We start from the raw sequence: 14970 nt of genomic DNA on the forward strand, positions 1-14970 counted from the left end.
ATTACAATGTAATTTTTATTTAATAATTAGAATTAATAAAAAATTATTTATCAACTAAATAAAAAAATTTGAAATCTTACACAATTGGGACCCTAATGTTTCATAGTCTTGGGTGGTTGTTAGAAGATTACTTAAGCATGTTTTATTTACGTTTCTCCTATTATTGACATGTTAGAAATGGGTTAGGATAGAGTAAACTACCACAAGGAGAGAAAGTTAAAGTTTTTTACTTATTTTCATTTGTTTTTTTTCCTTTTTTTTAGAATATATATATATATATATATATATATATTAAAAATATTTAATTGTGATAAATTCTTTTTGCATGCACTTTTATTATGAATTACTTAAGGATGTTTTATTTACGTTTCATCATTGACCTGTTAAAAACGGATTAGGATAGTGTAACCTACCACAAGGAGAGAAGAAAGATAGAGTAAAAAATAAATATAAATAATATAGCACATTACAATATAACTTTGATTTAATATATGAAATTAATAAAAAATTATTTATCAACTAAATAAAAAAATTTGAAATCTTACACAATTGGGACCCTAATGCTTCATAGTATTTTTTGGTGGTCAGCAAATTACTTAAGCATGTTTTATTTACTTTTCTCCTATTATTGACATGTTAGAAATGGGTTAGGATAGAGTAAACTACCACAAGGAGAGAAAGTTAATGTTTTTTACTTATTTTCATTTTTTTTCCCTCTTTTTAGAATATATATATATATATATATATTAAAAATCTTTAATTGTGATAAACTCTTTTTGCATTTACTTTTATTATGAATTACTTAAGGATGTTTTATTTACGTTTGATCATTGACCTGTTAAAAACAGATTAGGATAGTGTAACCTACCACTAGGAGAGAAGAAAGATAGAGTAAAATATAAATATAAATAATATAGCACATTACAATATAGTTTTATTAAATAATTTAAATTAATAAAAAATTATTTATCAACTAAATAAAAAAAATTGAAATCTTACCCAATTGGGACCCTAATGCTTCATAATCTTGGGTGGTGGTTAGTAAATTACTTAAGCATGTTTTATTTATGTTTCTCCTATTATTTACATGTTAGAAATGGATTAGGATAGAGTAAACTACCACAAGGAGAGAAAGTTAAAGATTTTTACTTATTTTCATTTGTTTTTTTCCTTTTTTTAGAATATATGTATATATATATATATATTAAAAATCTTTAATTGTAATAAACTCTCTTTGCATGCTCTTTTATTATGAATTATTTAAGGATGTTTTTCTTACGTTTCATCATTGACCTGTTAAAAACAGATTAGGATAGTGTAACCTACCACAAGGAGAGAAGAAAGATAGAGTAAATATAAATATAAATAATATAGCACATTACAATATAATTTTTATTTAATAATTTAAATTAATAAAAATTATTTATCACCTAAATAAAAAAAATTGAAATATTACACAATTGAGACCCTAATGCTTCATAGTCTTGGGTGGTGGTTAGCAAATTACTTAAGCATGTTTTATTTATGTTTCTCCTATTATTGACTTGTTAGAAATGGGTTAGGATAGAGTGAACTAACACAAGGAGAGAAAGTTAAAGTTTTTTACTTATTTTCATTTGTTTTTTTTCCTTTTTTTAGAATATATATATTAAATATCTTTATTTGTGATAAACTCTTTTTGCATGCACTTTTTTTATGAATTACTTAAGGATGTTTTATTTACGTTTCATCATTGACCTGTTAAAAACGGATTAGGATAGTGTAACCTACCACAAGGACCTGTGAAACAGATTATTCTCATTTGTTTTTTTTACTTGTTTTACAAAATATATATATATATATATATATTAAAAATCTTTAATTATGATAAACTCTTTTTACACACGTTTTTATTATGAATAGATAACTTTTGTGTAGATGATATTCAATTTGGTTGTTTAGTCTTTTTTATCGTTTTGTGTACTTGTTTTCATTATGTCATCTACTCTAGATGTTTTTAGTCGACAACTTTTGTTGGGAGATTGGTTTATGATGGAGTGTAAAGTCTTTTCTTATTTTTTTTATTTGTTTTCGTATAAAGGTTTGATCACCCGTGAAGTAATCCATATTTATTTATTATTTCTTGTTAATTAAAGAAATCTCATCTAGATGTTTTATATTGGATTGTCTGGTCTGCTGACAAGTCACCTGGACCATCTTGTCTCTCTTAATTTATTCTTTTATTTCATTTGTGTTAGTGTGTTGCATATTTTGTTGCATATATATCTACACTGTCTCCTCTTTCTAATGCTAATGAAATAAGTTTTCATGTATGTTTTGACCTCTTCCTTTCCTTTTTTGTTGTGATTTCCTATCATGAAAAATTCAATAAATTTTTTCAATAGTTTCACAAGCGAGTCTGTCACGATGTCATGTTATTAAATAGATAATTAATACTTTTAATTCAATAAATTAAGAAAATTATTAATTATTAATTATTAATTATTATTATATGTTATTTTGTTCAATTATAATCTGTAAGAAAATTTTATTATATAAATATTAATAATTTAAATTAAAATATTATTAAATATTTGTATCATTGAAACAATATGATACAAAATTGTAAGATCATATCTGGTGTTCGTTCTTATAAGTACTGTATTGGAGTTTTTAACTAAGTCTAAATGTGATTTGTTATCCTATTTTATTTTTAAACAACTCATATCAAATTCTAAATATTTACAAGTTTTGTTTGAAAATATAATTTTTATATACACTCGCTTTTATCTTTTTTATTTATTTACACTTCAACCTTTGAAAATTAAAAATTAATTAAATTGTTCTAAGTTTTTTTCCATTTCTCTTTTTATACACGGTTTTTGCTAAAACTTTAAAATCTCTTATTAACATCTAATTCAGTTTCAGTTTAATTTCTTATAAAACACCATTTTACGTTTTCTTTTAAGAAATGAGGTCCAAGATGCTATATATTTTTATTTAATTGTAATAATTAGCGTGATGATTACTGTTTTTGTGTTATTTTTTTCAAAGGAGTACATTAATCTTTGTGAATGTCACTAACTTTAACAGTGATGTTTTCTTCTATACAAAAAAAAAAAAAAAACTTCAGTTAGAGTTAATTAGATGCCATGAATTATAAATAAAGTACTCATTAACAACGGAAAACATCTTTAATCAAACAAGGACATTGAATAAAAACCTAACACTTATAAAACCACTATGCAAACAACATTTATTTTGTTCAGAGACTACATATGACTTGAAGAAGAAGATCCATGAAACGGAAATCCTATGCAAAAACATTGTCTCATCCATTTATTTCATGCATAGCAGCTATCCCCATCTTCCTTGCCTTACGAAGACTGCGATCCACTTCCTCCATCTATAAACAAAACAAAGAAAGCAAAAGGAAATCTCAGTTGAAAAATAATGACTGTTGCAACACAAAACAATTAACACACTCTGTGTTGTTACCTTCAAATGAGGGTGGTTCATTGAACTCTGGATCAAGCGGATCAATGTTACACATAAGCAATTCCTCTTGCTCCATTTTCTGGTGCTCCCTCAGCATATTCATTCTGTTCATGTTCTTCTCATTTTCAGCTATAAAGATAGTGCCTTCATGTTAGTGAAGAAACAAATATTTTGAGCATGCACCCACATAAAAAAAATTCAAAAGAAGAAACAACTTTACCTCTCAGCAATGCCTTTTCCTGAAGATATTGCATTTCCTGGAGCAATGCCTGCTCTTCCTCCATAAGATCATACATCTGCTTTTTCTGGCTCTCTGCTATTGGTTTAAGTATGTCATGGAGATCCTTCATATGAATACATTATATGAGTTCAATAATAGCATAGACTTTATCTGAATAACAGTAAGACTCACCACATACACCATAAGATGCTATTCAACAAAACCCAAATCTTCACATAACATCTCCTGTTACATTCATTTTATAAAAATTAATGACACTAATCACCTGCAACATTTCAGTCCGTGCTTCCAATTTTTTGATAGTTTTCGCCATCTTTTTCTTCCTTGATTTTTTGGCAGAATGATTTGAGACAATTCTGCAAAAATAATTAAAAACATAAAATAACATGTATGTTAAGCAAACTCCCAATGTAACTATAACTACAAATTCAAATAAAATAGCCTACCTTTTGGAATTAGGATCCGATAGGTTTTGTTCCACGTTAGGAACCTTGTCATGCTTTTCTGCTTGGAATTCTTCAACCTGTTTTGAAGAAGAATCCATATCAAGATCCATCTTTTCTTTTGTGTTGCCTCCCTCTTCGATTTTCTCCATCAAGAAATGGATTGATTGCTCAGGAAAGAAAAGGGAAGAGGCAATTTGGTGAATTGAGGTTTCTGTAGCATCCTTTATATAGTGATGCTGTTCATGTGAAGTTGACCTAAAGCAGAAATTAAGGGACTGAGTTTAACAAGACAACAAAAGTATGCGTTGGCCAAATTAGTATAGCTGCCTCATGGAGCATGCAGAGGATAAGAACACCCCTCACAAAAAAAAAATCACTATATTAATTAAATTAGATACTATTGAGACTAAAAATTGATTTGTATCTAAATTTATTTTTATTATTAATAAAAATTTATAAAATAGTTTCTAAATCAGTATTTAAATTAGTTCTCAAGGTTTTAACTACTAATATTTTAGATTCTATATAGGTTTCAATTAGTCTTTTAAAGACTAATTTAAAATCTAAAATATTAGTAGTTAAAATTAGTTAATGGTTATATATCAATTTAAAAACTATTTTATTAATAATAGAAACTACTTTAGATACTAATAATTTTTTTAGTCTCTAAAATGATCTCTAATTTAGTCCAATAGTAACTAATTATTTTGGTTTCTAAAATTAGTTACAATTTGATGATTTTCTTGTAGTGACATTGAAACTACTCCTCGGTAAGAACACCTTTTACACTAATATGTGTTGGCCGAATTATGATGAAAAATATTATTTTGGCAACTTCATAATGAAAGTGTCAGTTTATAACTGAGTTGTAACACAATGTAATTTTAAAAACTTTCCATGTGCGGTCTATACTTTAACAAAAAAAATATTTCTCTCTCTAATTGTAATCTGGTGTAGGGTTGCTAATATATCATGCCAGCAAAGAGTCAAAGGAGGTATAAATGCGTTGGCTTAGGGCCACCATGACACCTCTGATTACTTCTACACCTCATATTTATCTTGAACGTTAAACTAGAAGAAAGCTATAACGGATGACATAAAGTTTAACATCTTTGTTAGGATAAACTCTTAATGAATGATACCATTTTAAAAGATAGAATTGAAGTCCAACACAATCTTACAAATTTAATTATTAAGATAAAGTTTAGTTTACATTCATCTATATTATTATAATTATCTTATCTCTAGAAAACGTGACATCTCTAATATATATACTCTATACGAATTTTTTTTAAGAAAGTATAATTTGTTGGAAATTAAATATTGAAAAAGTATGTATATAAAGTTTTTAAATTAAGATAAAGAAATATATTGAAAAATATAATACAACACTACAAGAAAATCATTAAATAATAATTAATTTAGATAAAAAAAATAATTAATCATTATATTGATTGAGTTAAATATTATCTTATAAACTAAAAAATTATTGGTATCTAAAGTAGTTTACATTATCAATAAAAGTTTATAAAGTAGCTTCTAAATTAATATCTAACATTAGCTCTCAACGTTATTAACTACTCAATTTAATTAAATAAAAATTTAGAATCTAAAATAGTTAGTAGCTAAAACCTTGGTAACTAATATTATATACTAATTTAGAATTTACTTTATAATTTTTATTAATAATAAAAACTACTCTAGATACCAACAGTTTCTTAGTTTATAAAATAATATATAACTTAGTTAATATAATGACTAATTATTTTATGTCTATACATTACTAATTATTTTATGTCTATACATTAATTTTTATTTAATATTTTTCTTGTAGTGCAAATATAAGTAGTACTTGTATATAAAGTATTATAGAGATACTTTAATATTTTTTTTACTACCAAATTTAGAATATAAATAATTGGTAGCAAAAACTTTGGTTGCTAATTAAACATCAATTTAGAAACCATTTAACAATAATAGAAACTAATTTAGAAACAAAAAAAAATTTAGTCTCTAAGATGGTCTCTAATTTAGTCACTATAACAACTAATTATTTTTTGTCTCTAAAAATTGGTTTCTATTTCATGATTTTCTTGTAGTGTTATTTTCACATAAAAGTTTAGTGCTTGCATAAATGAATATTTTTGTATTTTCTTTCTTTTTTCTTTTTTTTAATAATATTTTTTTTCATGTGATGACTGATGATTGTTGTTACTTGAGGTGTCAGCTTAGCTGAGATGTCAAGTTGCATAATGATACTTAACATGAAAACTTTTTATAAAAAAAAAACAAAAGAAAAAAGAGAACCAACAAAATGAAAGACTAGACCAAACTCATGTAAAGAAAGAACACTCTAAGCAAAACGATACATAGAAAATTTATACTTATCATGGAAAAAATCTATGTAGAGACTAAAGTACAAACAAACTCAAATTTATTAAGCAACTCTAAAAAGGTAAGCTTATCACCACAATTATTATCCTCTATAAAAATATGAGAAATTTTAAACTCAATCTCTTTACAAAATGATAATCATTTATTCCATCTACTACGCATGAACCCAAGAATAAGATGCTTAGAAAAGAAAACAAGGCAAATCAGGATAAAATCATTTTCCAGCCACAAACATAATTTTTAATCTTTATTTACAAATTATTTTTACTCTATTGTTTGACTAAAATATGTAAAAAATAATGTGATATCTGAACATTCTATAGATGCTAAGGGAGAAAAAATGTTTCTAAAAATAGTTAATTATTAAGAGAAAAATTAACATTATAACTTATTTAAATAATAATAGTTAACATTTTTTCATTTTGTATATATTTCATATTTATATTTATACTAATTGTATCTTAAAATTACAATATTTTAAATATTATATAATAAAATAGAAAAAATGCACAACATCAATGGTTTATCATATGTACTATAAACAATGTCAGGATTTAATATTTGGGAAGGTTAATTCATTAAGAAAATTCAAATTTATTTAATAATATAGATAATGTAAAAAGTACAAAAACTATTTATAATTATGTTTTGTAAAATAACTTAACAATATATATTAGAAAATATATTTACATAAAAGACAAGCTAATTATTTTCAAGACTCTACATTACAATTGAAAGTCACTAACTTTGTATCATAAAAAATCTTTATTGATTCATAATTAAAGTTGGTAAGCACGTTTACCACTAATTGTTAAGAAAAAAATAGTTAATAATTATATTAAAAATCTATTATATGAGACTATAACATATATCATTGAGAAATTTATCAATGAAAAAAATTACAAGTAATATTATTAATATTATAACTCTAATCTTGAAAAAAAAATCATGTAAATGATAGTTACACACATAAATACACAGACAAACAAACACACATACACACATGCATCCACGCGCACACACACGTTCGCATACTCACATATATGCATGCACACACGCACACACAAATGAACACATGCACACACATACACATATATTTTAAATGATATTTCAAAAAAACTATATAAAAAAATTAATAAAACTTTTGTTAAAAAAATATTAATGATAAAAACTGTGATGGGAAACTTCACTCTTTTAATATTGTAAAAATCACATAGTGATAGATAATTTTCTTTTTTCGCAAAAATTATACATATAACATTAAATTTAGAATATTATTTTGTTTTAAATTTTGATGGGATAATTTTTCACAAAACTAAGTCTTCTTTAATAAATATATGATTTTTTTTAAAAAGCTTTTATGTTAGACATCACTATGCAACTTGACATCTCAGGTTGACACCTCAATTAACAACAATCATCTGCCATCACATGAAAAAGTATTATTAAAAAAATACAAAAAAAATGAGGAACTAGACCAAAATCCATATGTTAACAAAAACGATACATAAATAACTATAAACCTAGTCCCTTGAGGAATGTCCAAAGAAACTTTAACCATTACACCAGTCAAGTTTTGTCATATTATGATTATTATTATCCTTATTAGTAAGATTATCAATATTAATATATTAATAATATAAAAATTATTAACATTATTCATATATTTAATATCTTTAATATTATTAAATATTATAAGTATTATTAAATATTATAAGTATTATTAATATTATTAAATATTATAAGTATTATTTAATATTATTAAATATTATAAATAGTGTAAATATTATAAATAATATTAATTTTATTAATAGTATTTATATTATTAATATCATTAATATTACTAATTTTATTATTAATATTATTTATATTATTAATATAATACTAATTATATTATTATATTAATATTATTATTTTGTAATACTAATAATATGTATACTTATTAGTTATGATTATTATTATTTTTATTTATGTCATATTATGATTATTATTATCCTTATTAGTAAGATTATCAATATTAATATATTAATAATATAAAAATTATTAACATTATTCATATATTTAATATCTTTAATATTATTTAATATCTTTAATATTATTAAATATTATAAGTATTATTAAATATTATAAGTATTATTAATATTATTAAATATTATAAGTATTATTTAATATTATTAAATATTATAAATAGTGTAAATATTATAAATAATATTAATTTTATTAATAGTATTTATATTATTAATATCATTAATATTACTAATTTTATTATTAATATTATTTATATTATTAATATAATACTAATTATATTATTATATTAATATTATTATTTTGTAATACTAATAATATGTATACTTATTAGTTATGATTATTATTATTTTTATTTATGAATATTATTTATGATTTTATAATTATTCATATTATAATAATATTTTTAATATTATGTATATAATTATTATGATAATAGTTGGTATGTAATGGAGATTTGTGGATAATAGTTGGTAGATAATAGAGATCCGAGGATAAAAGTTGGTAGGTAATTACGGATTCAGATTTGTAGGTAATATCCGTAGGTAATGCTGAATTTACTTACGAATTCAAATTCGTGAGTAAAAGTCCGTAGATAACACATAATTTTTTTGTAGTGAAAATACAAAAAAAAAATATGGGGTAATAGACCAAAACTCATATGTTAACAAAAACGATACATAGGCAGACTATACTTATTCATAAATAATTATAAGAACATACTAGATGGAACCCTATTATACCAATGAAATTTTATGAATAAATCCTAAATTAGCCAACTTATTAACACATGCATTCCCTTCACAAAAAATATGAGTAACTCTAAACTTGATTTTTTCCACAATAATTAAGCAAGAATTATATGATTGTTTTAGACTACTTTGACAAAACATTTGTCATTTAAAGAACAAATGTTATTAAAAAAAAAAATTAGTATCATTTAAAGTAAGATAACACATGTTTTAAATGACATGATTATGTCTCACTCATTACTATAAAAATAATAAATAGTGATCAAATTTAGTAACCCAAAATAGTAATGAAAATGAATGGTTAAATTAGTAATCAAATTTTTTTTTTAAAATTAGTGATAAGTTTGGTGACTGAATTCTCAACCTAAAAAAATCAGTGACTAAAACTGTCACTATTATTAAAAAAGTGATAAATACTGAAATTAGTGACTAAAATGGTGGTCACTAATTTTTATTTAAATACTAATATGTGTGTGAGACTAAATACTCACTAATTCCAGTCATTAAATCAGTAACTATATCGATTATTGATTTCAGTAACTAAATTGATCATTGATTTTGGTTGCTAATTCAGTCATTAAATTGGGCTTTTCACATTAGTGACCAACATTAGTTGTTCACTAAATGGGTCATTACTTTGATTAGTGAAATTTTTTTGTCATTTGATAAATTAAAAATTTGATCACTATTTCATGTCTTTCTTGTAGTAACTTAAAGCCAGATAAAATATATGAGATAGTTTTGTTTAACGTGAGATAACACGTGTTTCACTCGAAACATTAAGTGTTAGTCTTTTAGAGTAATAAAAAAGTGCTTTAATCGATACATGAGGTATTTTTCACTTGGAGTGACCAACAAACGTTTAAAGTGATAGTGACAATGTTTGTTATTTGAAGTGTGCTTTTGTCGTTCAAAGTGACCTCTATTAACATGGTCACTTAAAGAAAAAATTCTTAAGTGAAAGTAATATATTTCTATTGTTCTTCTTTATTAACTTTTTTATTTAATGATAAACAAATATATTAACTCCAATCATCTTTTAACCGAGTTTTTCATAATTAATATATATATATACATATATATATATATAATGTATATGATTAACATCAACACGCAAGTAAATATTAAAGAAAACAAAGTACATATAAAGTATGTCGTTTTTCATGCGTATCCATTGTTTTGCATGTATTAGTATTACACATCACAAAGTTTAATGAACTATTATTTATTATCATGCTCCTCTTATACAAGAAGAGGTTAAACTTGTGTAGAAGGAGATGAGACTAATGAAGATATTTGACCAAGTATAAAATTAAGCATAAATTGTGTCATTTGTTCTAAAAAGAAATGCAACTCTTATTGGGATGCAATTATTATCTCCTTCAAGTACTTATTTTCTTTAGTTAAGTTTGATATTAGATATCTCATTTGTCCATGTTTACCTAATGTGATGACATTTAAAAAACTTGTAGAAGTAGGAGGTGTGAATCTTTGGCCCATCAATCTCAAGCCATGTACTCATCCCTTTTTTCGGTTCTTCTAATAATACAATAAAAGTTTTGTCTTCATCAAATGAACGACTATACACATTAAAAAATGAAATAAATTTAAAGTTACAAGTTCAAAATAAATATAATAATTAACATTAAAAAAAATGTTAATAACGACAAATTTTTAATATAAGAGTCAAACGAAACTGCTACAATAGATTAAAATAAATATTACAATTAATATTAAAAAAAATATGTTAATAACCGTAGTTTTACCGTACTGTTACAATCTTCCTTACAATAAAAAAAATTCTCAAACGGTCACTTTTTTTAATTCAATTCTTTCATATATTTATACTTTTATTTCCTTATCTAGCACTCTTTTGTTATTATTTATCTATCTAGCACCATTTTGTTTTTATTTTCCTATCTAGCACCATTTCAAAAGTAAAAAAAAAAATAATAATTTTTTTTGATAATTTTAATTTTGAATACATTAAAAAAATAAATATTTTTAATGTTTTAAATAGTTAGAAATATAATTAATGAATAAAAAAATATTTTTTTTACAAAATTAAAAATGTTTAGTTTAATTTTTTTAAAATAAAGAAAATAAAAAATTAAACCCTACAACAACATTAAAGTTGAATCTATAAACAAAAATTAATATTTATTTATTATTATTGATGATGTAATCATGTTAATTTCAAGTAAAAAAATATAGGACATAATTATAAAAAAAAATAAAGTCAATTAGTATTAATTAGTAGTGGACACAAAGATAATATTGAAGTGTCTACTCATTTAGAAGACTAGGATAAGGTAGTTTGTTCCTAAGCTTGTTTTTAGTCTTTGTTGGCCCTCTTTTTAGTATTTGTCCTATTAGGAAGTTAGTAACAAACTTATGGAGGGAGTTGTTATTAGTTTTTGTGTGGTTTTGTACAAGAATTTGATCACTCTTTAAGTTATTCTTATTTTTATTTTTTTTACTATTGATAAAAAAAAAGGCAAAAATCAATTATATTCTTCGTATTTAAAAAAATTCAATGTCACTCCAATTTTTTTTTATGTTCAATTTGATCCCATTTTTTATTAAAAAGTTTGATATGGTCCAATTATTTTAAAACAATTCAATGTGGTAGTCTCAATTTTTTTTTAAAAAAAATATTTAATGTGGTAATAACACATCTAATTCATTGGGCATTGGTAGGATCGCTTGAGTAAATATGTTTCAAGGAGTGCAATATAATAAAAGAAATTACATTGAATCATTTAAAAACAATTTGGGACTATATTGAAACTTTTTAAAATATTAGAACTGAATTGATTTTTAACTCTGAAAATAATGACAAAAAGGATAATTAAGCCTAAAATAATTCTCATCATTTTTAACATTATTACTATATTTTTATAAATTATAATTATTATTTTAATCACTCTTGTGTATTATTGACTAGAAAGAGAGAAAATAATATTTATCTTTATTTTAACCAAGGTTTTGTTGTATTTGTTTATTCACAAAGAAGATATTAAAGTATTCCTATAATACTTTATATACACAAAGTACTTGTATTTGCACTACAAGAAGGAAGATCATTAAATAATAACTAATGTAGAGAGAAAAAAATTACTACTCATTATATTGATTAAATTAGATAATCTTCACAAACTACAAATTATTGGTATCTAAAATAGTTTTTATTATTAATAAAAATTTATAAAGTATTTTCTAAATTAGTATATAATATTAACTATTAAGATTTTAGCTACAAACTACTTTAGATTAAATTATTAATATTTAATTAAATTAGTGACTAATTTATAATCTAAAGTAGTTCGTACCCTTGGTTGCTAATGTTAGATATCAGTTTAGAAACTACTTTGTAAACATTTATTAATAATAAAAATTACTTTAGATACTAATAGTTTTTTAGTTTATAAAATAATATGTAACTCGATTAATATAATGATTAATAATTTTTTCTCTAAATTAATTATTATTTAATAATTTTCTTGTAGCATTGTATTCTTTTTTTGAATATATTTCTTTATCTTAATAAACAAACTTTACATACATACTTTTTCAATATTAATTTCCAATCAATTTTTTTTTATAGAATATATATTTTAGGAGTGTAACGTTTTGTAAAGATAAAATCTACTTATAATATATAAATGAGTGTAAACTAAACACTATCTTAATAATTAACTTTATAAGATTGTGTTAGACTTAAATTTCATCTTCTTAAAATAGTATCAATCATTAAGAGTTTATCTTAACAATGTGTTAAACTTTATATAGTCCGTTATAACACAATACGAGACGGAAAAACAACCAATGAAGTAAGGGTGGTCCTAAGCCAACACATTCATTACTCCTTTGACTCCCAAATAATTTTTTTTCTAAAATATAAACCCACTTAAAAAGATTAAATAATTTTAAAATTATATCGTGTGACAAATGTCAATGTGAAATTGTCCAACGCATACTTTTGTTGTCTTGTTAAACTCAGTCCCTTAATTTCTGCTTTAGGTCAACTTCACATGAACAGCATCACTATATAAAGGATGCTGCAGAAACCTCAATTCACCAAATTGCCTTCTTCCCTTTTCTTGCCTGAGCAATCAATCCATTTGTTGATGGAGAAAATCGAAGAGGGAGGCAACACAAAAGAAAAGATGGATCTTGATATGGATTCTTCTTCAAAACATGTTGAAGAACTCCAAGCAGGAAAGCATGACAAGGTTCCTAACGTGGAACAAAGCCTAATGGATCCTAATTCCAAAGGGTAGGTTATTCTATTTGAATTTGTAGTTATAGTTACATTGGGAGTTTGCTTAACATACATGTTATTTTATGTTTTTAATTATTTTTGCAGAGTTGTCTCAAATCATTCTGCCAAAATATCAAGGAAGAAGGAGAAGGCGGAATTTATTAAAACAATGGAAGCACAAGCTAAAATGTTGAAGGTGATTATTGTTGTTATTTTTTATAAAATGAATGTTATAGGAAATGTTATGTGAAGCTTTGGGTTTTGTTGAATAGCATCTTATGGTGTATGTGGTGAGTCTTATTGTTATTCAGATAAAGTCTATGCTATTTTGCACTCATATACATATAATGTATTCATATGAAGGATCAAGTTGCCATACTTAAACCAATACTGGAGAACCAGAAAAAGCAGATGCGTGATATTATGGAGGAAGAGAAGACGTTGATCCAGGAAATGAAATATCTTCTGGAAAAGGCACTGAGAGATGGTAAAGTTGTTTCATCTTTGAATTTTTTTATGTGGGTGCATGCTCAAAATGTTAACTATAGTAGATATATAGTTTCACTAACATGAAAGCACTATCTTTTTAGCTGGAAATGACAAGAACAGGAACAGTATGGATATGCTGAGGGAGCTCCAAAAGAAGAAGCAAGAGAAATTGCTTATGTTTAAGATTGATCCAGAGTCCAATGATGCACCCTCCATTCAAGGTAACAACACAGAGTGTGTTAATTGTTTTCTGCTGCAACAGTCATTATTTTTCAACTGAGATTTCCTTTTGCTTTCTTTGTTTTGTTTATAGATGGAGGAAGTGGATCGCAGTCTAAGTAAGGCAAGGAAGATGGGGATAGCTGCTATGCATGAAATAAATGAATGAGACAATGTTTTCACACATAGGATTTCCATTTCATGGATCTTCTTCTTCAAGTCATATGTAGTGATGGCCCTCTTCCATCATGTAGTCTCTGAACAAAATAAATGTTGTTTGCATAGTGGTTTTATAAGTGTTATGTTTTTATTTAATGTACTTGTTTGATTAAAGATGTTTTCCGTTGTTATAATGAGTACTTGGTTTATGATTCATGGCATCTAATTAACTCTAACTAAAGTTTTTTTGTATAGAAAAAAACACATCACTGTTAAAGTTAGTGACATTCACAAATATTAATGTAATCCTTTGAAAAAAACAACACACAAGCACTAATCATCACGCTTATTACAATTAAAATAAACATATATAGCGTCTTTGGACCTCATTTCTTAAAAGAAAACGTCAAACGGTGTTTTATAAGAAATTAAACTGAAACTGAATTAGATGGCAATAAGAGATTTTAAAATTTTAGCGAAAACCGTGTTTATAAAGAGAAATGG

The 14970-nt window shown here is 24.2% G+C and overlaps 2 protein-coding genes across 2 annotated transcripts; one reads left to right on the forward strand and one right to left on the reverse strand.

Moving 5' to 3' along the window:
- Window positions 1-3139: 3139 nt before the first annotated feature.
- On the reverse strand, window positions 3140-4443 carry LOC137833087 (uncharacterized). Its single transcript, XM_068641460.1, has 5 exons — window positions 4165-4443; window positions 3984-4074; window positions 3698-3821; window positions 3478-3606; window positions 3140-3385 (listed from the first exon to the last, which is right to left on the reverse strand). Exons 1-5 carry the CDS (start codon window positions 4311-4313, stop codon window positions 3357-3359), a joined length of 522 nt encoding a protein of 173 aa, XP_068497561.1. The 5' UTR covers window positions 4314-4443; the 3' UTR covers window positions 3140-3356.
- An 8964-nt stretch (window positions 4444-13407) lies between these two features.
- On the forward strand, window positions 13408-14640 carry LOC137833088 (uncharacterized). Its single transcript, XM_068641461.1, has 5 exons — window positions 13408-13614; window positions 13705-13795; window positions 13963-14086; window positions 14190-14309; window positions 14402-14640. Exons 1-5 carry the CDS (start codon window positions 13466-13468, stop codon window positions 14428-14430), a joined length of 513 nt encoding a protein of 170 aa, XP_068497562.1. The 5' UTR covers window positions 13408-13465; the 3' UTR covers window positions 14431-14640.
- The last annotated feature ends 330 nt before the right edge of the window (window positions 14641-14970 follow it).

This window comes from Phaseolus vulgaris, chromosome 6 (genome assembly GCF_000499845.2).
Source record: "Phaseolus vulgaris cultivar G19833 chromosome 6, P. vulgaris v2.0, whole genome shotgun sequence".
NCBI lineage: Eukaryota > Viridiplantae > Streptophyta > Magnoliopsida > Fabales > Fabaceae > Phaseolus > Phaseolus vulgaris.

What these genes read in the sequence shown, in the direction of transcription:
- LOC137833087 (XM_068641460.1), bottom strand. Translation starts at nt 4,313, where the DNA reads ATGGAGAAAATCGAAGAGGGAGGCAACACAAAAGAAAAGATGGATCTT. An exon ending in TCGGATCCTAATTCCAAAAG is followed by an intron (nt 4,075 to 4,164) that starts GTAGGCTATTTT and finishes TTATTTTTGCAG; the next exon opens with AATTGTCTCAAATCATTCTG. An exon ending in CACGGACTGAAATGTTGCAG is followed by an intron (nt 3,822 to 3,983) that starts GTGATTAGTGTC and finishes ATTCATATGAAG; the next exon opens with GATCTCCATGACATACTTAA.
- LOC137833088 (XM_068641461.1), top strand. Translation starts at nt 13,466, where the DNA reads ATGGAGAAAATCGAAGAGGGAGGCAACACAAAAGAAAAGATGGATCTT. An exon ending in ATGGATCCTAATTCCAAAGG is followed by an intron (nt 13,615 to 13,704) that starts GTAGGTTATTCT and finishes TTATTTTTGCAG; the next exon opens with AGTTGTCTCAAATCATTCTG. An exon ending in GGAAAAGGCACTGAGAGATG is followed by an intron (nt 14,087 to 14,189) that starts GTAAAGTTGTTT and finishes CTATCTTTTTAG; the next exon opens with CTGGAAATGACAAGAACAGG.